General features: G+C 37.3%; 2 protein-coding genes across 2 annotated transcripts; both read right to left on the minus strand.

The window, feature by feature from the left end:
• Positions 1-378: 378 nt before the first annotated feature.
• On the minus strand, positions 379-19,875 carry LOC121859280. The gene is made up of 8 exons (XM_042356055.1): positions 19,832-19,875; positions 19,258-19,338; positions 13,824-13,977; positions 10,821-10,983; positions 7,119-7,294; positions 5,644-5,781; positions 4,486-4,677; positions 379-1,089 (listed from the first exon to the last, which is right to left on the minus strand). The coding sequence occupies exons 2-8, from the start codon at positions 19,335-19,337 to the stop codon at positions 964-966; spliced, it is 1,029 nt and encodes a 342-aa protein (XP_042211989.1). The 5' UTR covers position 19,338; positions 19,832-19,875; the 3' UTR covers positions 379-963.
• Positions 19,876-23,620: 3,745 nt separating this feature from the next.
• Positions 23,621-26,269, minus strand: LOC121859281 (nucleolin-like). Its single transcript, XM_042356056.1, has 4 exons — positions 26,164-26,269; positions 25,206-25,336; positions 24,622-24,957; positions 23,621-23,997 (listed from the first exon to the last, which is right to left on the minus strand). Exons 1-4 carry the CDS (start codon positions 26,203-26,205, stop codon positions 23,817-23,819), a joined length of 690 nt encoding a protein of 229 aa, XP_042211990.1. The 5' UTR covers positions 26,206-26,269; the 3' UTR covers positions 23,621-23,816.
• Positions 26,270-26,323: the final 54 nt, after the last annotated feature.

Here is a 26,323-nt window from a genome sequence, read left to right on the forward strand (position 1 = left end):
TAGATTAAACATTTTATCTAAAAATTGTATTTAATCAAAAAAATTTGTTTATATTCAAAATGATCCAAATTATAAAATTCAGCAATGAAACTATTTGGCGGTAATTTGTATAATTTTGACTAAACAGGCAGTCAGGCAGGGTGGGGTGGTGGTGCGATCTAAAATAGCTCGCGGACCGTTAAATTTAAGGAAAGTTCACTGGCAAGGCACACGTTATAGGCGTTAGCGGGTATATATATATATATATATATATATATATATATATATTATATGGATCGCTACCACCGTGCCACAAGGACAACACGCAGAGGTCCAGGGTTGATTCCCAACTAGTGAGGTACAAGTATTATCATGGAAGTTTTAGTGAAAGGGGAGACAGATCTATAAGCCTTTATGTCAAACTTAGGTGTAGAAGGTGAGGTACAATATTGATGCATTTTGTAACATATTACTGTATTATATTGTAATAATAATGAGGAAAATTAGGTAAAATACAGTCTTACGTTGATTGTTGGAACACATCTTCCAGGCATTACATGAAAATCAATGGACTCATGAAGGCCATTCTTTATCATTTTGCTGTGTGTCATAGTTCTGTGGAGTGTATCCCCAACAAACAATGAAGACTCACTGTAGCTGAGTTTCTAATCATTAATATTATCATGATAACAAAATAGGCAAAATATAGTAACATTCTTGGTGAAGATATCATACAACAAACTTTGCTGTACTGTACAAATTATCTAGATACAGGACAGCCTAGTAACAAACTGAGCAAGAGCTACGGACCGATACAACTGTCATATGATGATAATGTTTATAAAGGGTATAGATAACACACCAATATTATATTTAAATATTGATATACAATAAAATCTTCATATAGTCTCTGTTATATTATACTGTACAACTATCTAGACACATACTATACTGTACTGGCCCTAACACGGCCCCAATGAGTCTTCACCTTCTTCTTTGGCGTACTTCATTGGTTATTATCTTAGCAAACTCTTCAACTGACTCTTCTGAGGAACACTTCCAAAGCATCATCAAGAGACCATTATCCTTGACCAGCTCACTCTGCAGCACCTGCAACACAGAATTTCTCCTTTAGCCTTTTTTCTTTTTGAACAGCCAGACTGGCAATATATTCACCATTACTCAACTCTTTTTTTCCAGTTACAGTAAACAGTAGCCAAATCCATGTTAACCAGAACTCTCCAATACCTGGAAAAGCTCTCTCCATTCCGATTCTGTGAACAAATATCTGAGATTGAAAATAATGCACATTTTCTGAGAAAATTAAAAGAAAATTAATGTAAATCTCTCAATTTTTTTTTTATGGGACATGGAGCAAATTTCAAGGATAAAATACTGGGTAATTCTGGAAAATTCTGAGAAAATTCCAGAAACTCTTTCCAAATTTTCAATTCCGGGCCTGGGAAAATTTTCTGAGGATGATGAAATGCCCAATTTTTTTTTTTTTTTTTTTTTGAGAAAATGACAAGAAAATCTTCCCAAACTTTTCTACACCGGCCCTTGGGACAAAGGTTCCCGGAGAGTCATGATAGATTGCATCATGCTCCCAGGTCCTCCAGTGCTGGGTATGAAGACCACTTGGGTAATGCTTTGATTGGCTAATACTGTCATGTAACCACATGGGATGCCTGTGATAGGCCCGATGCATCCATTGTCTGCAGCCGTTCTACAAGGTTGATCCCTCGTTTGCTCCTGTTTGTACATAAACTTCCATTGTGTAGTACAGTATTGTACATTATTGTACCAGGACACACTCAACCAAGAATACAGTGTTAAAACATTTGTTTAACATACAACACTGTCGATTGATTGAGTGTGGCATTGCAACAGCTTAGGTCTTATGTTGCCAAATTAAAATAAAGGCTCAAAGGACTAAAATCAAATAATGCAAGGTAAAAAAACATAATTAATAAATAACACAGAACTTTGTAAAAAGCATTAAAACATTAATAGATAAACCTCAGAGTTTGGGTAGAAGGCCGGCTTCCTCCATGAAGGAGAGGACGTCCCCTCCCACACTACCCTCTTCCTCCCCCAGCACCAAAGACAGACAGTAAGACCCGTCCCTCCCCCGGCACTGGAAGAGATGCTTACTACAAAGATCTCCGAGACTGGGGCACTCCGTCATGAGGTGTCGAACAGTCAATGGGACCAGGCAATCATAATAATGGGGAGGGGGCACCATACAATACTGTACCAGGACACAATCAGCCAAGAATAGAGTGTCAAAGTAGTGTTAGGAGGTGTCACTCCTGATTTGCCTCTGTCCTTCCTGGAGGGAAAGAACAGTGACAGTACAGCCTGTCACAGCAGATGGTACAGGACAAAGCAAGTCATCCTGCATCATCATATCATCATTTGACCTGTCTGCATCACAAGCTCAAAGTGACAGCATCTGCTGGTGAGTACACTACTCTATAGATATTATTTTGTTGATTTATATTGTGTAAAAATGTATTTTATTTACACTATATTGTATGTGTACAGTGGTGTTTACATAAATAAATACAGCTCTGTATCTGTCCATGCAAGATGCGTAGTTTAGACTCTCGGAAAACATTCCACAGAACCCGAAAACATTCCAGGGATGTGCGACAGTGTCTGTCTGTGCGAGATACATAGCTTAGACTCTTGATAACCTTTCCCGGTACCCAAAATTTTTGGGGGGATGTGGGATTTTTTCTGATGACTCATCTCATTACTTGGAAATCCCTCATCCCCTAATAGCTATGCACCAATCATTCTGGCTAACAGGGATATCACTGTTCTCTACTCCCATACAAGCAATGTTTTGAAGAGTGGAATAATCACATGCCTCATCATCATTGTGAATGATAATCGTGTTATTTCACATTCATATACTATCACTTTACCACTTTATTCGCTTTTCCCAAATTTCAATCACCAGTTAGAACAATCAATACAGCCAATGGCAATTTTACAAATAATGATAAGAGTTGTTTTATTTTATTAAGGATGAGGGAGGAGAGAAGACTGAGGGGAATAAGATGGAAGAAGCAGTGAAGAACAAGGAAGAGGATGATGATAAAAAAAGAAGCAGACAAGAACTTTTAAGTAATCTGGAAACCTAGAAGGAGTCAATAAATGTCCTTCACATCTGTGGATACTGTCCATAACTTCTTGTGAAGAAACCCGTGACCTGAGAGATGAGTTAATATTTTGAGAGGCTGAGCAAGAATGAACTGATCTAACCAATGTAAGTTTTGTATAATCCACAGTTTCTCAAACTTTCTAGAAGAGTAAAGGTAGGTCCCAAAGGTCTGATAGCCTATTACAGGCAGACTGAAAAAAAATAAACTGTATAGTACAAAGTTCAACCCTTTCAACACGTTTACCGCACTTGCTATTTTATTCTGGCTACCGCCAGATGATTTTATTCAGCTTAGAGTAACCTCCCACTGTGAAAGGGTTAATAGTACTGTATACAAGAAGGCAGCACTACTGTTAATGCAGTCAATCATCTTCATTCCTCAACTGTAAAGTAACTACCCATTTAAAAGTGGGTGAACTAGGAGTGCTCTGGCCACACCAATGGTCCTTAGGGCATAAGAACCACTGTATGCACTCTAAAACAAAAAAGTCCAAAGAACAGATGTAATGGATGTATACATCCAATTCTTGTTTGGATCTATACTCCTGGTAAACAGATTGGACTAATATTGTTTCATCTGAAAAGTCAGAGCCCATTATTGACAGAACTGGTGGAGTCTGCCCTCCAGCAAGGAAGAGTCACTGATGGGAATGTCCTAAAATTCTGGTTGTTAGAAACAGAATTTGTTTCTTTGTGATTGATCATTGAACATTGTTTTTTGTGGTTATTGTCCTCCCCTATTCCTTTCTCATGAGCAAACCTTTCCTTTGGAAGCTCCTCCTTGTAATCTCTGAACAAGAAAGAGCTGCTAGTATTAAGTATTTCACTTTAAGGGGTGATACTTCATCCAAAGGAGAATCCTTTCCTGCAACCAGAAGAACTATGCTACCTGATAAGGGAAGCAAGTTCTAAGAGGTGTTAAGTACTGTATTAGCAAGGTCCTTAAGTAGAAATTACTTAAAGAGTCAAAATTCAGAGGGGGATTTACCAAGAAACTTTCCAAAAGTGAACTCTAGTCTTGGTAAATTACCATATCCTGTAATAAACTGCACGCATGACTATAAACTTTTCACAGTTCTAAAGATCAAGGTAATATGTGAGAGACTGAGCAGTGTATATAAGAAAGGTAAGGGAATGTACCATAACAACAGTTTTATCTAAGACTTTCTCAGCAATCTTCTCCAACAACACTTTTGCTTTAGTTGCTTTAGTCTGATAATTACTCTATTTTCATTGAAGGGAAATAATAAAAAAAAAATCCATATTGAATTTGATCATCATGACATATACAAACTCAGGCAAAATCACCTAAAAGAGACTAAGGCCATACTCACTTGACGGCTAAATTCCACAGGATAGAGCGGTCGGCACTTCAAGTTTTTGCTGCCTCGGCTGACATAATGATCCAGCAACAAGCGGTACACAAAACGATTGTACAGTTTCTCTTCCTTGTTAGTGTTGTCATCATCCCGATTTTGAATCTGTAGTAAGAACTTTGGAGACAGGACGGGAACCACGAAATTCACCTGTAAAAAAAAAAAAAAAAATTCACTCTTGCAAGTCAATACATGTATGAAATCATTTCAGATCACCATATCAGCAATGAAGATCTTATTAAGGAATTTAATCCTTCTTGAGACCAAGATGAGGAACTACATGGTGATAAAATTATCCAGCGCCCACCCAAATTTCACATAAAAATTTCAGACACATCTTTACAGGAACAGACCCATATCCTAATGCTGTACAGTGTTAATAATATAAGCGGCTGGTAAAAAATATTAATAAACACAAGTCTTAACCGAGTGCTATCTAGTGTCAAATTATTATCAAAAGAAAGAAAATACTCCAACAATCACGATACAGTATCTAGTTACAGTGTGACCCATCACACCACTAGCCACTCATACTACCTCCAGTCCTCTGTTCTTTTAGATCATTTCTTCACCACACTGTGCCTTTGATTTACAAACATGAAACTTGTAAAATAATTTTAAAATTTTATTTGAGAAAAATAAGAAAAAAAAACATTCAGAAACTGACTCCTAAAAAGGTTAAGACCTTTACAAACATTTATATGAACCACAACAACTTACTACTGGTACTAATATGTACAGTAGTTAAAACAACTATTTGTATCTGTGCAGGTGGGGGTCGATATGCTCCAAAATTTTACGTGTGACTAGTGACAGCTCTCATTTACCAATACTGTATCTATCGTCCATGGTCTCATATTGTTTCCAACAAAGTATGCACAGATAGTTGTTTTAACTACTATACCTAATATAAAAATTAGACTTTTTTCATTAACTGCACTATAAACAATTTCAACTGCATTACTGAAACACAAAATACACTAATCACCATAATCCAGTAATGTGAAGAAAAAAGAGAGAGGATAAAACCTAATTAACAAACAACATTTTCAAAAAGGCCATCAAGTGTCCAGAAGCAAACAAAATGAAACCTGTAAGTATTGTTGAACTCCTCACCTGCTTAAACCACTTGTGGATACTGTTGCAACCTTCAATGGTCAGCTGACGAGCAACTATGTAATTATCTGGATCAGTCAACAACAACACACCAACTTTTCCTCTCGAGGTAAGTGGATTCCTCAGCTGATGTACAACCTGCAACAGTAACACACAAAAAGTTACTATGGAAATGTGGATATATCTAATAAACATCACTTTGACTCAGCATGATACATAAATTAGTGAAAGTGGGTCCTACAGGAGGTGAGTGTTATATCTACTCCTTCATTCCCAATACTAGGTCAGGGTAACTCCCTCTCACAGGAAACCTTCACTTTATGTACAGCAGTGATTAGGTTCCAAGAAAAAAAAAAGTGATACTACAAAAAAAATTAAATTACTTTGGGCTCATGAGAAATAGGGGTTTAGATCCTAGGCTCTCATTAGTTCCCCATGACTGGCTACAGGAATGGCAGATCTTATTATCTGCTGGCCTGTATAAATGTAATCCACTATAATGTAGATGACTTATCTTTAAACTTTCATTGCATCCTATAATAGTATAACCTTTCCATTGATACCAAATTTAAAATTAAAAATTAAAATGTTGTGATGTTTAACCTCTATTTTATTCTTTGATATCTTTCATAGCAGTGAGAGAGGCATGGTGGGGTAGGGTGAGGTGATGGGTATGTTAAGTTATAGCTTGTAAGTCTTCCGTGGTGACAATATCAATACTGAGGCTCAGAGCGAGTGGCCATTCTCTATAGGTAATTCAAACCTTGGGTGAGAAATCAGAGCCACAAATATGGCTGGTAACAATGTAAATTCCACAATGAGATCTTTTAAGCTTGTTCAATAGCCACATAACTGAACTTCCTCAAATCAAGATAAATGTGCAGAGTAGATGGTGGACAAGCAACGAATGCCAACTGGTGAAATTTACCTCCACCAGAGAGACACTAGATAAAACTGTTCATGAGGAAAATAAGAAAAACTACATATATCATCTATATCAGCTAAACTTTCTAACATCAAACAACTGGGATACACATGAAGCAGAAAAATTATTATGTGATTACCGTAGATACACATAAAAACGTTTATGACAAAGACTCATGATGCTGGCAACACTATAAGTTGATCATGAATTTCCTTATGTAAGCTTCAAGTTTTGTTTGATCAACTGTAATAGCACTGTTGATAAAACAATTCAGCAAGTTCCAATAATGACTTTCACATATGCCGACAACACGGCTTCTCCCTACATACAGTGGTTGCTGGTTTAGTTTGCATTGATATACTTTATGACATTTTAAAATTTAACGAAATTTGGCAATTTCTTTATTCTAATTACTGCAGCTAAAGAGTTAGTACTGTAGCGATTTGTGGGTTATAGGTAAGTACCGGGTAAATTTGTCAGGAGGTTTTATAACTGGGGGTTTTAATTTCAGCACTAGTTAATGTAAATTAAAAAACAGATTAAAACATACCCTCATAGCCTCAGTTCTAGCATCTGAAGCAAACACCATCAAGATCTTAGCATCTAGTATTATGCGTGACGGATTTTCTCTTGGGGATGGTGACACCCTGGGACTCGTGGGCTCTCCCTCATCAGCTGAACCCTGTGTCAAGACTTCAATTTTTTGGGTACCCTTCTTGAACAATTCTGTGGACCAACAAAACAAAATATACTGTATACATAATGTGTTTATTTATACACCAGAAAAAAAACATTATTTGTGTTCTGGATTAACCTCTTTGATAATTAATTCCACAGCGACAGTAATATTGTCTAAAACAAGCAACTATAATTAACTTGACCCTCAGCGAGCGGCTACGATTCCCAACTCCGCCCTCGTCAGAACTGGAACACAGGGAATATGAAATGTCCACTGATGATAGCTGCTGTCCCTACAGCTAACTTCCACTAATGATGGTGCCAGTTTAAATGTTAAAGTATTTTCATGGGGGTTTTCAATTTCATTTCTGAGATGGATTTTGGTATTAAAAGTACACACATAATATATATCATAAATTATACACAGTAAAACAGAATGCCATGTTTTGGTGATTGTTCTAAGGTATATATTGTACTGCTGTTATTATACCCTCAGGATAAAAATAAATCAAATCATAATAGCAACATTGGTTGATCAGGCTGTCACACTGACTGACTTCGAGCCAGTAAACATTTTCAGCAAGTAGAGCTGCCAGATTTCACCGCAGCACCAATTATCTTTAGTCTTAAAATGTGGAAAAACGAGTTTAAAAGCATTAGTTAAATTCTCAGGCTGAGTGCAAAAAAGGCGAAAGTCAAGAAATCCAATTTTTCAGGAAAGGCAAGGAAAGATTTCAATTTCTATTATAAAATCAGCCTTTATATATTTGTTTACAAAACAAATGCAGATGGAAGCCCCAGTAGTGGAGAACTTTGCGTGTTAATAGGAGGTCCCTAGTGCAGACGGGAAGTGCTGTACGAGTATCATTCAAATGACTTTGGGTCATTTTGCAATAAGGTGAGATGCAGTTTTGAATACAACTGTACACATTGGTCATTTTTGCAACTAATACTCTGTAACAATGATTATGTTCTTGAATGTTGTAAGTATTCATGATATAGGAAATGAAAAAAAAATTATATTTTCATAAAAAAAATAAAAATAAAAATTTAAGTTAGAACATGATTAAATACTCAATAACCTGTGATATTTAAGCACTAACGAGTTTCTATTAGCTACTAGACATTATATTGAATCTCTATCTCCTGTGGTTCATCATAATTATCACCATCACTCTGAGTCATCTCTCTTTAAGGTTCTGTACAAGAGTTGGCTGCCTTCTGATCTATAAAGAGAGACCCACGAGGTCCTTCACTACTCACAAAACCGAGACTGGGTCATATTGCACTAAAAAGTACTTCACTTAAGGTAATGTTACAACGGGCCAAAGTCAAAATTGGTTCTTTTGGACACTGGTCCTTTTTGCACCCAGCCAGAGAATTATGTGTGAAAGGAAGCGCGGCTGTCTGCCCAGGCCATCAACGGCACATTTGGTAAAAAACTGAAAACTTACAATGTTACTTTTCAGAGACAGAGAGGAGTTCATTCAAACCCCCTCAGCCCATGGCGAGAAGGTTGTGTTGCTTATATTTCTTTCATATAAATTGATTATCTAACAGTTCCTTGCTGACACTCCAGCCAAAATGGCTCAACGACCACTTGAGTTTTCATGTCTATCCTAACAGACCAATAAATCACCTATGCACTTATGAAGGAGAGGGTAGGTGACCTTTATGAAGGAATAACAGCTATGAAAGGCAACGGAGATACTGAGACTAATCCCTACAGTTATCATCATATATTAATGATTTACGAGAACTACATCCTTGTGGTGCTGTAGTGCTGCTCAGAGAAAAAAATCTTCTGGACACTAAACATACAGCAAAGGCCTCAGAAAATTTGAAACAATCTCAATGTCTCCTACTATATAGATTCAGTCCAACTCCTACCAGTCAGAACCATTCAAGAGACAGAATGCTTAGCAATAATTTCCTTCAGCAACTGATTGCAGTAAATCATGTTGTATATTTTCATCCTACATGTGATGGTGCACAACTACTGCTGATCAGGATGTCATTAATAAAATTTGTCATCTTTGCAAAACAGAAAAAAGCACAAGAAAAGATGATTAAAAGAGAAAATAGAAAATATGGGAATTCATGAAAGTAGATTTGCAAATCGTATGTGTATTTGGAGAATGAGAAAAGAATACTGCATAGTCAGAGATTTAATTCACATCTGAAACATTTTGCTATATACTTTTACAGCAGAAATATGAGGACTAAATGTTCAAAACTAATGCACTATCACAATTTTCAGAGAGCCATTACCAATCCCAGATTCTATCTTTCTATGGACTACAGCTTTCAAATTCACTCATCCATCTCATTATCTGCATTCCCCTGGCTCATGCACCCTCAATTTTATTCATTTACACTCTTAGGGTTTTTATACGCAAAATTGTGTATAATCTAAATTATTGCTTTGGGGTTTTCACACACAAATTTGTGTACTGAATAAAGTAAAAAATTAAAATAAAATAATATTTTGTTTGTGTATGAATGCTAGACATGCAAGATGCACATTTGGCAATGTCAGCACGAGTTGGCAACTATGTACTGTAGACTGTACTACTCCTAGGTCACCACACCAGTCTCCCTTTTGTGTTTAAAGGACCCAGTACAGTATATAACTTTGAAACATATTTTTAAATAATTTTCTTGCAGCTTGTGCTGATTTCTCGTGCATCACAGTGATTTAATTTATTAATAACAGTGTTGTGAGAGTTTTGAACCATGTCTCGTGTTGCTGGCGAGGGTGGAGGGGTGTGAGAATATATAAAGTGCAAGGAGATTGTACCACGTGGTGATAGTGTGGTGCCTCCTGATGCCTCTCCCAGTGTTCCTGGCCCTTCCAGCATAAGTGATAGTTTGTCTGGCCCTTCAACAAGCAGTCCTGGTACTACGACTCAATATGTACAATTATCTTTTGTTCATGGAATGAAATTAGAAACAACATACTGTGAGCCAACCAAAATCTCCCCTTTTCATAAAATTATTTCCCTCCAATTCTTGGCACATGAATTGTCAGTCACATATAAACACATTATTATATATCACAACAGTCACTCCCACACACCACTACAATCACCCCTAACACACTACCATCATAACCATCTCTACTCACCTCTCTCACCACAACAATAGTTATCCCCCCACACCACCTCCTTACTCACCCCAACACACGTGGACAAAAGAAAAAAAAGGTGGTAATACAACTAGTGAGATATCAGAGCATTCCACCAATGACACGGAGCAGTATTTCACAAGGCTGTACCAGGTATGGCCTCTGACTGGAAGGGTTAAATTTCAAAAGTACATGAACCCTTACACAGAATCCATAATCCATCATCAATGCCTCCACAAAAGCCACAATATCAAGAGACAGACAAAACAATAATTCATAGGATATTTTACACTATCAATTATGTAAAAGTTTCAGCTACATTTCCTGATATAAGATGGACAAGCAATTCAAGACCACTCTAAGAGATTACATACATGTGTCATTTACAACCTTGATGTTAACATCATTCTTTAACTTTTTTTTCAGGTACAAATCATTTATACTCACTCATGCCTTCTTCCCATGGTACACAATCCAAGACATCATGTTGACCAAGCTCTTCCAGAACCTCCAACACCTCTCTTAGAGTCATATCTTTCTTTTCAGCCTTTTCTTCAAGTCTCCCCAGTACAGCTCTAGTGGGATATCCTCCATTGTGCTTCCAACAGTTCTAATAAATAAAAATAATACTGTAGTGCACATTATTAGACAGGGATGGTGGGTTACATGTTGGCGGGTCAGAAAATTTTTATAAAAGCTGACTTATGGATGTACAGTACTAGGTTGGCTGATTACCAGTGGCGGACCGTGGTTGCACGGATGAGGCATGCAGAACACCCACATACAGTGATATCCCCGTTAGCCAGAACAATTGGTGCAGAGCACTTTTGGGAACGAGAGATTATCGGGTAACGACACGACCTTCCCAAACCATGAAAAATTCTTCATCACCGAAACCTCTTCCGGTTACTGGGAAAAGTTTCCGAGTGTCTAAACTAGACCTCTTGCACAGACGCACACTAGCCCACTTCCCCAGAACGTTTCTGGGTCCTGGAGATGTTTTCCTTGAAACTAAACTACTAGAATACATAAATACAGTTCTAATTAAGTTAGAAACTTCATTTCTTTATTATAATAATCTAGAATAGTTCATCTACAAGTTTGGTTAAATAAATACTGTACGGTATATTTAAAAATTAATAATCTCTAAGATATGGGCATGTATGAAGCTGTGTGTTACAGCAAAGACTGGTATTTTCCACTCCCATGGAGCTGTGGGGGATTAGTGGGTCTTGTGTAACTGACCTGACCTGATGCAATGTCAGGTGGAGGTACGACAGGGGATAAGTAGTCTCATATAACTGATACAATGGAATGTCAGATTACCCTTTCTTGGGTGGAGGATTACAGGGTCTCATGACCTGCAGATGTCTTGAATAAACATGAAAGCTAAAGTACTTTTAGAGAGAAATAAGTATAAATGAGCAAAGTTGTATCCCTTCAACATTACATTACATAATATTTTAAAATATGGAGTGAGAAAGCAGAAAGGTGTGGGTGATTAGAGAGATGGAGTGGAAATGAGTGTTGCCAAGTGCTCCTCAACAGCTGATATTTTACTCGCTACCATACAGTCACACACACACACAAATGTGTCATACAATAAGACCTTCACTCCTTATGTTTGCTGTCTTAATTCCCTTGCTGGGGGTGTGTGAGTGGGGTTGGAATGTGTTTGTGTTTTGAGACCCACTAATCCCCCACCCAAGAAAAGATGACCTGGCATTCAATCAGAAGGTCAGTAATATGAGACCACTAATCCCTCACCCTACCTCCACCTGACATTGAGTCAGGTCAGGTCCCCCCAAAAATACTTTAACTTTCATCTACATTCAAGACATTTTCAGAAAATTCTCTCGATTTTCTTAAATTATATCAGTGGCGTCTGACAAAGCATCTATTATAAATCATTAAATAATTGGTGCAAAAATACTTAAGGCAAATGAATATTAAGCCTTCAGTGTGATCTACAGTAATTTAGAAATAAAGTACAGGTGCTCCTCTACTTACGAACGAGTTACGTTCCTAAAGCTTGTTTGTAAATCCAATTGTTTGTAAGTCCAACTTTACTCTTGTAGAAACCAAACATATTGTAAAAAATTAAAAGATTATGGATATTTAGTACAGCTATACCCTTTAATACAGCCTTAAAATCTGGCTCACTCTTCTCCTCTTAGGTAATGTTTGTTCTATCTGGAATTTTCTTCAAAATAATCCAGTCTCATCCACATTAAACACCTGTTCTGGCAGGTAACCCCCCCCCCCCTCAGTGATGATGTTTGTATCTCTGAAAGTTTGTAAGTTGAATGTTCTTAAGTAGAGGAGCACCTGTAGTTAAAAATAATTACTAGGCATCATGCACAATGCTGGCCCTCTGTAAAGTTGCCAATGATATTATTGCTAAACATATAAATAATTAGAAAACATTTTTATTTACAGTATAGTCTCAGTTTACGCGGTCAATTAAACCCGTGGAGGTCCGCATAAAACAAGAAACGCGTAAACGAAATAACAAAAAATATGGGATTAATTGACTTGTTTCTGGCTTTACGCAGTACTCCACGGGTTCAATTGACCGCGTAAATCCAGACTATACTGTGTGTGTGTGTTTACTAATGTCACCATACTCCCAGATGTCTTTGAGGATATGCTGAGCAAATTCAAATGTAGTATTAATGTATTGTAATAAAACAGAGATTATCATTAGCTATGGTAAGTTAGTTGAGGTTCCCAATTGATATAAAAATTACAGTACTGTACAAGAATTAGTGAACAAGCTTAGTTCTACATTTATACTTACATCCATTAACTTTCATGTAGATCCACAACGGAAACGTGGATGAGATAAATCTTGATAAAATCACAGAGGGAAAAGGGAAGCAATGGAGAACCTTAGCTTTCGTTTTTATTCAAGACATCTTCTGAGGCAACTGAATTACAAAGACTGAAAGAAAGCTTATGTACACAGGGTGACCTTACTAAACATGAGGTCAGGTCAAAAAAACATGGCATCCACTAATCAACACACCAACCACACAGCAAACATAAGAAGAGATTATAAGAATGAGCGACATAACTAGTCATGTCATGTCATGTCAGGTAAAAAATATGAGACCCACTAATCATCTACCATACATCTACCTTACATGCTTTCAAAGCATTTTTAACCTTGGGCCACTGACAAATAAATTTGTGTAACATAGTATCAGTTTTGTACTGACCATCACTAAGGTTTAAAGAATACATTTCTCTAATCAAACTTGCTTCAATCAGAAGTCTTTCTGTGACACATGAAGATTTATACACTTCTAAACTGGTTGCCTCAGAAGATGTCTTGAATAAAAACGAAAGCTAAGGTTCTCTATTGCTTCCTTTTCCCTCTGTGATTTTATCAAGATCCATTATCTTCTGAATTTAAACTCAGAACTATATAGTGTACAGCATATTTACCTTTATTTCCTGGTAAATCAGTCCCAGTTTGTCTGCCAAATGATCCCAAGTAGTATCATCTTCATAAACCTCAAACCAGGTGATGATTTCCTTATTCTTGTATTTAAATTCCCAGAAATTTATATCCGTAGCATCCTTGAACCAATTATATTTCCTGTAATTGTTATTCTAGTTAGTGATGGCTGTACAGTACAGTACTGTTATTCTATATACAGTAGTGGTCTATAATTGATTAACTCACAAATATAATATATAAAGAAAAATATACAACTATCTACCGAGCAGTACATCAACTGATCAATACAGTAGAGTGCTTCTTTCCCCCACTCCCCAGTAAAATATCTCCAGTTCTAAATTATTTGTAAATAAGTACAAGTAGTCCCCACTTAACTGAGAAATAATTAGGTTCCTAAAAAGTCTTCCACTGTGTAAATTCATGTTAACTGGACAAACAAGAAAACAAAACAAAGTACAATTCAGAAATGGCTGAAAAAGACAATACAACAATGAAATTTATTCCTTGTCTATTACTTTTTACAGATTTAATAAATTAGATACTGCATGCTGAAACATTTTGTACTAATTGATAAACTTTGGTTTTGTAAAGTGATTTACTGTATTAGCTTATGTTTACAGATTTTGCAACCTCAATGTATGCATGTTGTTGGGTTCTTTGGTTTACAGTTCTTGCCAGTCACTTAGGCATTTAATCTAACAAAACTTACTTTGGAGGTTATATCCTCTCCATTATCAATCACTGGTAGATTGCCACCACCACCACCCCTTAATCATCAACTACAGTATGTTAGTGATTGCGGAGAAAAAATTAATTTCGAGATTCTCTGTGTTACAAGTCACTTTCTATTCTTTCTCTTAAGCGGTATAATTCTTAAGATATCACAGGATTATGTAAATATCATATTACACTATTTAAATTTATTAACAAAATAAAACTAACATTTATATCAAAAGGAGATGGCTAGTTATGGTGAAAGGTTTCACTATGGAATGCACTTAAGCATACCTCCTAGGTCAATCCCTTAGAAACTCTAAGGGTGCTCTTGCCAGAGTCCACAAGTATTGCAACTAATGTTGGCGAGGACTCAGGGTGTAGAGTGACAATACATATTTCTCGATTAAGTTTGCTCACATTCTCTACTAAACATATAGTTACATCTCTGAGGCACTGCGCCCTCCTAGAAGTATTGCTGACTTGGTACAGCTAGGGCCCTTAATTTATTTTATTTTATTTATTTTTTATTTTTTGTTTTACAGGGAATAGCCCACCCGAGCATAGGTCATCGACTCACAACGGGGCCTAGGGAGCCAAAAAATTCGTGTTCCTGAGGATGTTCTAATGTCGGATTTGTACGTAAGTTGGAACACATGCCATGTGCATACCATACTTACAGAACAATGTTTAAAATCCCACTACAGTAGGGTCAGGATATACTGTATTATTATTAATTATTATTACAGTCAGTCCTCAACCTATGATGGGGTTAGGGACCGACGACCAGGTAGTAAGTCGAAAAGGCGAAAATAATACATAGAAAATCTATTATGGGTGTCTCTTTTTCTTCTCAGCACCGCGAGAACTCTCACTTTTAAGCTTGCCAGCCATTTTAAAGGGAATTACAAACGAAAATTTTGTCAGTACACAGCCCAATCACTAACGTCGGGACTCATAAATACGTAATTTGAAAAATATTTTATATGACTGCAGCGGTCGTATGTCCGGGCGGTCGTAAGTAAAGGAGTACCTGTATTATTATTATTATTATTATTATTATTATTATTATTCTTATTCTTATTATTCTTATTATTATTGTTATTATTATTATTATTATTATTATTATTATTATTATTATTGTTGTTGTTATTATTATTACTTTTAATTAGGGTAATTAAAAAAGGAATTACCCGGTATTGTAAATACTGTATTAAAGTTGGATAACTTGAGATGTTTATCGTCTGCACAGCACCCAATTCTTTGGAGCTAAGCAGTAAACTTTTCTGAACTCTTACAAGCGTTATTATCTTTTAATATCATAACTGCCATACTTAAAATTATTATGATAACAGTGAGCAACATCGACAGTAACACTTAATTGCATCTATCAACGTGAAACGAACACTAGTACAGTACTCAGTTGCCATTTCGTGTCTTTACAACAGTGCTAATATGTGAAGTCAACGGTGTTTTCCCCTCATTTTAAGAGCACTATGACTACAGGAGGTAAATAATCAAGCTATACTATTAGCTACAAACTGAAGGTAATAAACTATGCAAAAGGACCATGGTAACAGAGCTGCAGAAAGGATGTATGGGCCACCACCGACAGAAAAAATTATACGTAAATGGCTAAAACAAGAAAATAAACTTAAGACCACTGGAATGCATAAGCATAACCTTCATTGTCCAAACCCAAAATGGCGAGAACTTGAGGAGGAGGTAAGAAGTTGGGTGGTAAATCAAAGGAATTTAGGTACAGTATACAGTAAGTGTTTCTATGAAAATGATTATCAATGAGGCAAGGAGATTACCGGAAGACCAAGAAATTCCGGATTTTGCAGGTACATCAGGTTGGTATTATAGGTTTAAGGAAAGGCATGGCTTATCAATGCACACTAAAGGCATCTATTGTAAGGTGTTTTAGATGCACGGAATAACTAACGTGTTAGCTTTCTCGGACTGTCATTAAAAAACACAGTAATATCTCCGTAAGCCGGAATCCCTCAAACTCGAAACTCTCCGATAGCTGGAATTGAAATTTTATCAGAAAATTGCCCCCAAAGCCGGAATTTTTTTAGAAAATTCCGGCTTTGGGGACGATTTTCCGAGAAAATTTCAATTCCGGCTATCGGCGAGTTCCGGGGTTGAGAGATTCCAGCTAATGGAGATATTACTGTACAAGTATTGTATATGAAATTCTAGCAAAAATATGTTAAATCTTTTTGTTTTCACAAGACCTAAAAGAACAAAAAAATCACAGCAAATGTTAGAACATATAAAATATGATTTCACATCTCCATTAAGTGCAAAAAACAGTAAACAAAGATAGAAAAAAACAGATTATACATTATCAATTATGACACTGATGGCAAAGTCTCCATAATTTAACTAAATTGCCCAAAGACAGAGGTGGAATTATGGCTGCACTCTTGACATATGCCACTGGTCAACAACTCTAATGCTTGCTCTAAATACATTACGCACAGATTGGGCTGATAATATATTGTACATACTAGTGAAGGCCTTTAAAGCCTCCAATAGAGCACCATACAGTTCTTGTGTTCTGTCCTTAATAATGGCAATGAAGCATTCATTCCTCTTGTTCACCTGTTTCCTTCTCTTCCCCCCATAACTGGATGTTGTTGCTGCTATTGGTGGTGGTGGCACGGGTGATCCTGATGTTGGATCAGTTGATCTAAGTGTTCCTGCTGGTGCAGACGCTGGCATAATTGATGGTGATGTTTGCCTTCTTTCTTGAAGAGGAACTTTTATCTCCACAACTCATGTTTCTGTTTCAATTTTGGCACACACATTGACCTGGTTTGTTTACATTTACCTTGGATAAGGCGTACCAACCCTCTCGTGTTGGGGTGTTCGTGTTACTAAACAGTAACCCGACATTCGGGATTGCTCTTCAGACTTGCTGCCCCGAGTGTTTAAAAAAACGGCCGAATAAGGAAGGTGATGCTACAACCAATACGTACTGTATTTTTGTAAATTGGAGACATGTTAGAGATGTCTAATGGAGGGCCACCAGACTGGTGTCTGCACTACAGCACCTCAGTTACCCAGAGAGATTAGAATTCCTGCAATTGCCTTGCTTATACTATAAGTGGGCAATGGCTGACTTAACTGAAGTTTATAAACATCTCAGAGGGCATTACCATGTTGAGTGTCCATATCTGGTGCTGGCACATGCCTGCCCCATATGGAATCACAGGTCACGGTTGAAGAACTGACACGTTCAGAAAATTTTCGGGACAAACTTTTTTGGAATGAGAATTGTAAACTCTTAGAACGATCTGTCACAGTGTTGTGACGGCACCGAGTATGAGCTCATTCAAGACCAAACTTGACCAACATTGGCACAGTTACAGATACATTCTGGAGCCTGTGCATGCTCAGTACTTGCCAAGAGTGTGTAACAGAGACATGACCAACCACCCAAGCAGCTAACAAGCTGAGGATAAAAGTAAAAAGCACAGTTTAGGAGTGAGTATAAGTTGAGGTTTTGGTTATAAAAAAGAAGAAGTAATATATACAGTCCCAACCAAAACTGTCAAAAAGAAAATCAAAATCAACAATCAGATTTATAATAAACTAAGATAGACTGTACACCATCTTGAAGTGTTTCTTCTGCCTCAACTATGTCAAAATCATCATCCAAGGCATCATGCTCTGAGTAACACAATACTGTACTGTACTGTACTAGACTATACTGTACTGTACTGTACTATACTGTACTGTACTGTACTGTACTTGACTATACTGTACTGTACTGTACTATACTGTACTGTACTGTACTGTACTTACTTCCTCAATTTCTGGAGGTGTCAAGCCATGTCAGTGGCTAATCTGTTGCTCATACTACCACTATGTACTGTAGTAACAACGACATGTTTCATCTCATATGAGTATTAAGTAATCTTGTTGACTATTACTACAAACATCAGACCATAAATCCATAAATAACTAAATATTGTCTTCACCTCATGACTTTGTGAAGAAACATTGAGTTTTCACTACTTCAGTAAATATTTATTGGGAACAATATTTAGATTAATGTTTCAAGACCTTTTGGGGAATAAAATGGTGGCTCAACCTTAATCAGAACATTTTCTATGGTCAAATGTAAAAAAGATTTTCTAAGGGATGCTGAGTGCACACACTCATTGAGGAGGTAGACCAAACACTTGGGGATTGGCTAACAGTTAGTAATCCGGTGTTCGCATATCATGAAAATATCTTCTTTTAGTATGTACTGTATAAGGAAAATATTCCAAACAATATAATGGTACTGCTGTACATTATGAAAACTCTAACTAGGTACTAAATTGATTTGTCAGTGAAATAAAGCTACATTTCATAACTTTCTTCCACTGTGCTGTACTGTACTGTAATGCACACTCTAGTGATGGAACCATGATAAAATCCACCTCTGTAGGAAGAAGGCAAGAAAGTATTCAAAATCTAAAGAAAATTACAAAATGCAAAATAGGTTTGGCAAAATCTTTTACAGTACAATATACGGTACAATACTTACCCAACTTAGCATCACTATCTTTATCTGTCTCTTCCACACTTAATACTTACCCTCGAATCTTTTTTCACCCAACCATCATTTGTCAAATGCTCAATGTGCCTGCTCTCAGTATGATTTCATTTCTAACCATGCCTATATAAGAACACACGGCTTACCACTTTTCTTTGTTTTCTTCCTGATTTCTCTTAATTTCTGCCTCAAGCTCTTCAATGGTGGCAGCAACTTCAGGATCCATTCTGTAAAAAGAAATATCAGAGTTTTCATCAAAATCAGTACAGGCAGTCCCTGAGTTACGAACACCTGCATTTTTTTTAACGGAAATTAGCCCACATTCACCATAAAAGTGTATTAATTAAGATCTCTTTTTTTTTACAATACTTTTATTATTATATATTGTTTAACATCACTTTATTTACAGCATTTACATTAATAGTTATGTATGGAATATACAGTACTGTACCTAGATTTTGCCAAGCCTTTCGACAGTGTACCCCCATGAAAGGTTGATAATTAAATTGGAAGAGCACGGGATTCAGGGGAAATAGCCTAGAATGGATTGGAGACTTTCTGCATGCCCACAAGCAGTGTGTGGTGATAAATGGTACGAAATCGTCATGTGTACCCGTGACAAGAGGGGTACCACAGGGCAGTGTATTGGGCCCGTTGTTGTTTGTTTGCTTCATAAATGATATGCCAGAAACTATACACTACTCTGTCAAGTGCCCTTACCTGGAGCTGGCGGACGCTCGCCCCACAACGGGGTCACAGCTCAAGGCTGAAGAAGCCGCACGTCAAGAAAACTGTGAGGGCAAACTTTTTCGGAGTGAGAGTTGTGAACTCTTGGAACAATCTACCAGAAAGTGTTGTGACGGCACCGAGTGTGAGCTCTTTCAAGACAAGACTTGACCAACACTGGCGCAGGTTCAGGTACATTCAGGAGCCGGTGCATGCCCAGTACCTACCAACAGTGTGTGACAGAGACGTGACCGATCACCCAAGCAGCTAACGAGACGATCAGTGGTGAAGAGGATAAAAGTAAAAGATAAAATGTGTTGATGTCTGCACTGTTTGGGTACAACCGACCCACTCTGTCCAAACACACTCTCACATCTACAAAAAAATAAATATAAAATTACACTGTGACGCTTCAACAAAGATGCTTTCATTGGTACTAGATATCAAAATAAGTAGTTTCTGCTTAATATGATGAGTCCATTCCTTGGCTAGGAAGTTAGCTAAGGTTAGGTAGGTTTCTTTGGTCGGTTAGGTCAGGTTCTATTAGATTCTAGTTAATGTTGCCTCTTTTAAAACACTTATTATAGTGGCAAGAAAATCTATATAAAATGTACAAATCAAACAGCTCTTTCTGGTAGCTCTGTTCTCATACACTGCCTCTTTTGCTAAGATTCGTCTTAGGTCAAAACGGAACTTCATATTTTCATTTATTGGGGAGAATGAGAAAAAAAAAACTTTAATCTATTACATTTCCGTCGCAAATTTATAGTTTTCAAGTATTTTCACCGATATGACTCGCAATTACCAACAATATTGGTTGTTCAAAGTGGGCTGGGCTTTCAAGTAAGGGGAAAATGTGGGTCAAAATGCTAGAAAGAGCACCAAACAAACCTTTGAAAATAAAAATATGAAATCACAAGTACCAGAGGAAAAACTTATTTTTTATGGAAAAATCGAAAACTGGCTACTATCATAATTTGACCCCTTTTTTTCTCTCTATCTTCCTATATACATTACAATATAATGTTTCATGGTTGGTCTTACTGACAATTATCCACCGTTTCAAAATATCTTAAGCTGGGGGATGCAAAAATAGACCTGAACATAGGAATTAAAGGGCTAAACTGAGGAGGTGCAAGAAGGTCCCTGGGGTACTCTTGCCAAAACTTCACATTTCTGTTTTCTATATACGAAGATATAAAATAAGGGTAACGGTATAGTGCAGGAAACTTTGGACGGGACTTTCAACTAGGCTGTATATCTAGATAAATAATAATTACCTACATAATAATCACATTTCATGACAACTTACTTGATAATTTTGTCTTGGGGATTAGCTAGTTCGATGTTAAAATAATACCACTAACAGATCTATTAAATATTTTTTTTATAGTAAAACTGAAGCTTATTTACTTATAAAATCTTAAAACAACGGATTCATCTAATTTATGGTTAGGTTACAGTAGGTTTGGTTGGACTTTATCGAGAATATATTTTTTACTAGTTCGTTGTATTATTTAACATATTGTTCTTACAGTATATTTCAAGGAATGTCCAATGTGGATAGTCTTTCCTTGGTATATACTCAAGAATAAAATTAATTCTCGCAATAAATCATATTTTCTAAAATAACTTCATTGTACTGTGGGAATGGACCCATCTCAACAGTAACCTCAGTGAGATGACTTGACTATAGTTTACTTTTATCCTCCTCGTCACTGATCACCACGTTAGCCACTTAGGCGGCCGCTCAGGTCTCTGTTATGCACTGTTTCTTTAGTACTGGGAATGCACTGGCCGTCAGAACACTCTGATAGGTTATCCCTGTACTGATCTCAATAGTGCATTTCAGTTAACTTACGTCAGCTGATTCATATTACGCTCTATAGTCACTAAAGCTATGACATTTCTTAAGTAACCCACTAAAAGTGTTGTGTTTTCTCTTGTAAGAGGACAATGTCCATTTTCTATACTTCTTTACTTTTATCCTCTTCGCCATTGATCGGCTCGTTAGCCGCCCGGGCGATCGGTCACGTCTCTGTCACGCACTGTTGGCAGTACTGGGCATGCACCGGCTCCTGAATGTACCTGAACCTGCTCCAGTGTTGGTCAAGTCTGGTCTTGAAAGAGCTCACACTCGGTGCCGTCACAACACTCTCTGGTAGATTGTTCCAAGAGTTTACAACTCTCACTCCGAAAAAGTTTGCCTTCACGGTTTTCTGGACTTGCGGCTTCTTCAATCTTGAGCTGTGACCCCTTGTGGGGCGAGCGTCCGCCAGCTCCAAGTAAGGACACTCAACTGAGTAGTGCCCCTTGAGATGCTTATACACCTCAGCTAGGTCGCCCTTTGCCCGTCTGTAGACGTCCCTAAACGTCATCATGATATGAAATATGCAAATTTTAATTTACAATGTAACGTGTATGTGTAGCTGTAAGATATATATTCCTAACTGCTAAGCAAAACCCAAAATTCACTGATCATTCTCCCAGGAGATTACGAGATACCTATTCACCACTTAAGTTATATTTATTTGTCATTTTTGTATTTAAGAAACTTATTAATCATTTGAGAGAAACTGTCAAAGCCCCAGCTGAAGTTGTAGCCTATAGCGTATGAGTGGGCCTCTGTTGAAATTTTGCTGAATACGCTCAGAAGTGCATGCCATCCTACGTCGATGTTTTCAAATTACTTTGTTAATGAACCCCTTTCACCACTTACCAGCGACAAGGTCATATTTACAGAAGCAGTAGATATTTCACAAGTGTCTTCTAATTACCACTAGCTGTCCCGCCAGTCTCTGGTAATTTCCCGACGATCGGTATCAGTGTACAGACAAAACAGCAGGCAGGCAGATCTCCACCAGGTCACAGGATCACACGTATGAATTGTATCACTAAATCTTCACAGAAACTATTCACAGGGTACGTCCTCACAACAGGACTTCTACAGTCAGCACACTACCAGTGTACAATTCTCTTATCACTTCATAATTGCTCAACAATTTCTTAATACTTGAACACCAATTATCTTACTGAGCAGAAACGGGCAACTCCCCCCCAGACCCTCACTGGTCTTTATACACCTCGCCTTAGATGCCTAGAGAATCCTAGCGCCATCTAGGCGCTGCAGGTGATCTAAGAAATTAATGTGAACCCAGGACACTGTTTCTCATAGCCGATGTGTTCCGTAACTGAGACCAATGAATATGTAAGTAAAGTACCATGCGTAGCATGCCTATATATTTAACATGCGATATATGTGCTGCTTTTGTATAGTGTATACGATGACCTCAAGCGGCAAAAGGGGTTCGTAACAATATCATCATAAATATTATTATTATTATTATTATTATTATTACTATTACTATTATTATTATTATTATTATTATTATTATTAAGTTATAAACAAAATTATAACAAATGCCAGCAGTCACCTTATGACCCCGTATGTATGACCAGCTGACCTGGTGGGTTGCATGTGCCTTAGAGTAAGGCTCAGCTTTATTACAAAGATCACTTTGACACCAAAATCAGCCTTCTAGACCTCCGGGAAGTTGTTCTAGGGATGGTTTTAACATCTGACCTTGATACCCTAATTGACCTTGACCTTTAGGGTTCAAAAGTTTTTAATACAGCAAGGTACTACCAATTTCCAGGTTTTATCCTCAGTTGCAGCAAATAAGCAGATTTTTCCCCTAACTATGAATGAGTTAAAGATAATGATGTTCTCAGACCTCCAGTACGATCTTTAGAAAATCTTGGTGGGTATAAAAATACACAATATATCATATGCTAATAGTCTATTGAAAAAAAGACAAATATTGATCAGTTAATTCATCCTTGTGACGAATTATATTATAACTCATCATTTAAATCACCCAGACACTTGTAATAGGTTATTCCCTGTTAACATTTCTCTTATTTTTTTTTCCTTTGGCACTTCTTGTTAGAGGAGCCTTAATTGTACTTCTTAGGAGCCTTAGCACGTCTTCAACTTTTGACACGCCTTCTTGTTCTTGTTACACTTCTTCTTCAATTTTTTGCACTTCCTTTTAGAGCCTCGGCACGTCCTCGACTTTCTGCACGTCTCCTCCGACTTTCTGCACTTCTTTTTATAGCCTCGGCACTTTACGTCGCCCCAGATTTTTGAAGCGATTTGCCTGTAATATGAAAAACACTGTTAGGAACAAGTTTTTTCTTATTTGTCTACCGTGATTAATCCTTGTCTATTACATACATACATACATACATACATACATATCAATGGATAAATCAATTATTGAGTTTAACACAACAAGTAGCCATACTGAACGACGAAGCAGAAATCCTCAAAACAGATGTTGGGGACTCACAATCCTCGTTCTCACAAACTGATAACCAAAGTGGTGGAAGTTATGTCTCACAAACCACCCCTTTACCAGCACCCTTGTTAGATGATCATTATATGTACAGTACACGGACCAGGGAAAATATTTAAGGTCAATATTGAAGCTAAGGGAGGTTGGGCGTTTTTTGATGAACTGTGGTGCGTTCTGAGCATTTCTGAACATGTAAATTTCCCTTAATTCAGCCAGATGAAGGTTTATGAAATTTGTATTTTAAAAATATTAGTAATTTTTGCCTTTAAACTATTTCCAGTGATAATATTTTTTCTGTTCTCACAGGATTTACAAAATTCACAGTAAGTACTATTTTGTACAACAACATTCGGAAAACTGCGAATAATTAAAGGTAGAATTACTTAACTTATCTACAAAGATCTTTTACAGGTAACTGCAACTTACTGAATCTCAGCGAAATCCTCTTCACTGCCCTGGTCAGCCTCAGTGCCCTCATCAGCCTCAGTGCTAGCTTCATCAGCCTCAGTGCCCTCATCAGCCTCAGTGCTAGCTTCATCAGCCTCACTGTCCTCAGGATTCAAGTCGTCTTCGCTTCTTTTTTCATAATTTTCGTGGCTTTCTTCCTCACTGCCATCTTCATCATCTGTGTTGTATTTAACTTTTTTTCCTTTTTTTCCTTTTTTTCCCTTGCCGCCAAAGAAGGATTTCCGCTTGGAAAAGAATCCTCTCTTGTTTGGACTCAAGGCAGTGTTGGTCTCTACCCCGGGAGGCAGTTCGGCACTGATGGTGAAGATATGAACAATTTTATAAACAAAATGTACAGATAAACAACTTGTCTAAGTTAATCTGGGTAAGTGTTTCTTATAAAAATTATTAGATAAACATTTTTCCAAGTAAAGATGAGAAAGCTTATTTTTCCCCGAAATCATGTGAATCAGAGTTCTCACGCTCAGAAACACACACCTACTTAACACCAAGATGAATCACGATCTACTGAAAACTTTCATAGAGCCAGGTAACATACTCACCTGTCCTGGTTGGTCTTGGCAGCGAGTGCTGGGATGGCTGCTCCATCAGGGTCGTCGTCCCGGAGTGCCAGCGCGTTTCTTTCTCCGTCAGGCAGAGCGTCCTTGGCAGGGTCTGAACACACCAGATGGACCTGGTAATTAATTAAATTAATTCATATACAAAACCACAGGTATTCATACAGGTAATCGTACAGTACATGTACCCATGTACTAACAGTAAGAGTACATAAACACTATTTAGGGTCATTGTACAGTATATTAATTGACATTATTATGTTACATGATTTTATATTTATAATTAAAATTTAAGTATTTATATTATTTAAATAAATGTACAACTATTGTGTAAGAAGTGAGTAATGAAATTTAATAATATAATTAATTAATGTTTGGGGTTCAAATTGAAAAATGGTAACATGGCAGCAAAGGAAACACTGGGTGAGAGAGAGAGCACTTTACTCCGGAACTTTCGTCACCGAAGAATTTTATCTAAGTCCATGGCAATGTGTAGTATGAGACTGTGAAGATAAGCTTGGTCTCGCGTCTGCCACACCGCCGTAAAGAGACAGAGAGAGACATCAGTTTGAGACGCCTCATTCCCCACCACAACAACTAACTCACGTTCTTCTCCCGTCATTGATGCCAGCAGTTATGACACGTTATAATAACGTCATTATGACTCGTGTCCAAGGGGGGGGAAAACGGAGTATAGAGTGTAGGAGTATCGTTTTGCCCAACTGTTATTGTAGCTGATGATTAAATACCATAAAGCTACCCGAGTGAGATAGGTTAAGTTAGGTTAGGTTAGTTTAGCTTTAGGTTAGGTTAGGTTTGGTTACGTTAGGTTAGGTTAGGTAAGCATTAAGGTGGTTAATCTTTAGGTCAAGAAACAGAGAGGTAATATTCACATGATCTGAAATTCCTCGAGAAAAAGCAAAATACACGAGGGATAACTAACCAGTGCGAGTAGCAGAAGTAACTTCATAGGTGGCGGCTTCATGTTGGCCTCGTCCACCTGTGTTCACTCCCCCGTCCTCGCTGACTACTGCTGACGCCTGCTCTCCAACGGAATTTGTATAATACCATCTGGATAAGACACGTGGCAGGCCAAAGATGTC

The sequence above is a fragment of the Homarus americanus genome, unplaced genomic scaffold, assembly GCF_018991925.1.
Source record: "Homarus americanus isolate GMGI-L3 unplaced genomic scaffold, GMGI_Hamer_2.0 scaffold36188, whole genome shotgun sequence".
In the NCBI taxonomy this organism is placed as follows: domain Eukaryota; kingdom Metazoa; phylum Arthropoda; class Malacostraca; order Decapoda; family Nephropidae; genus Homarus; species Homarus americanus.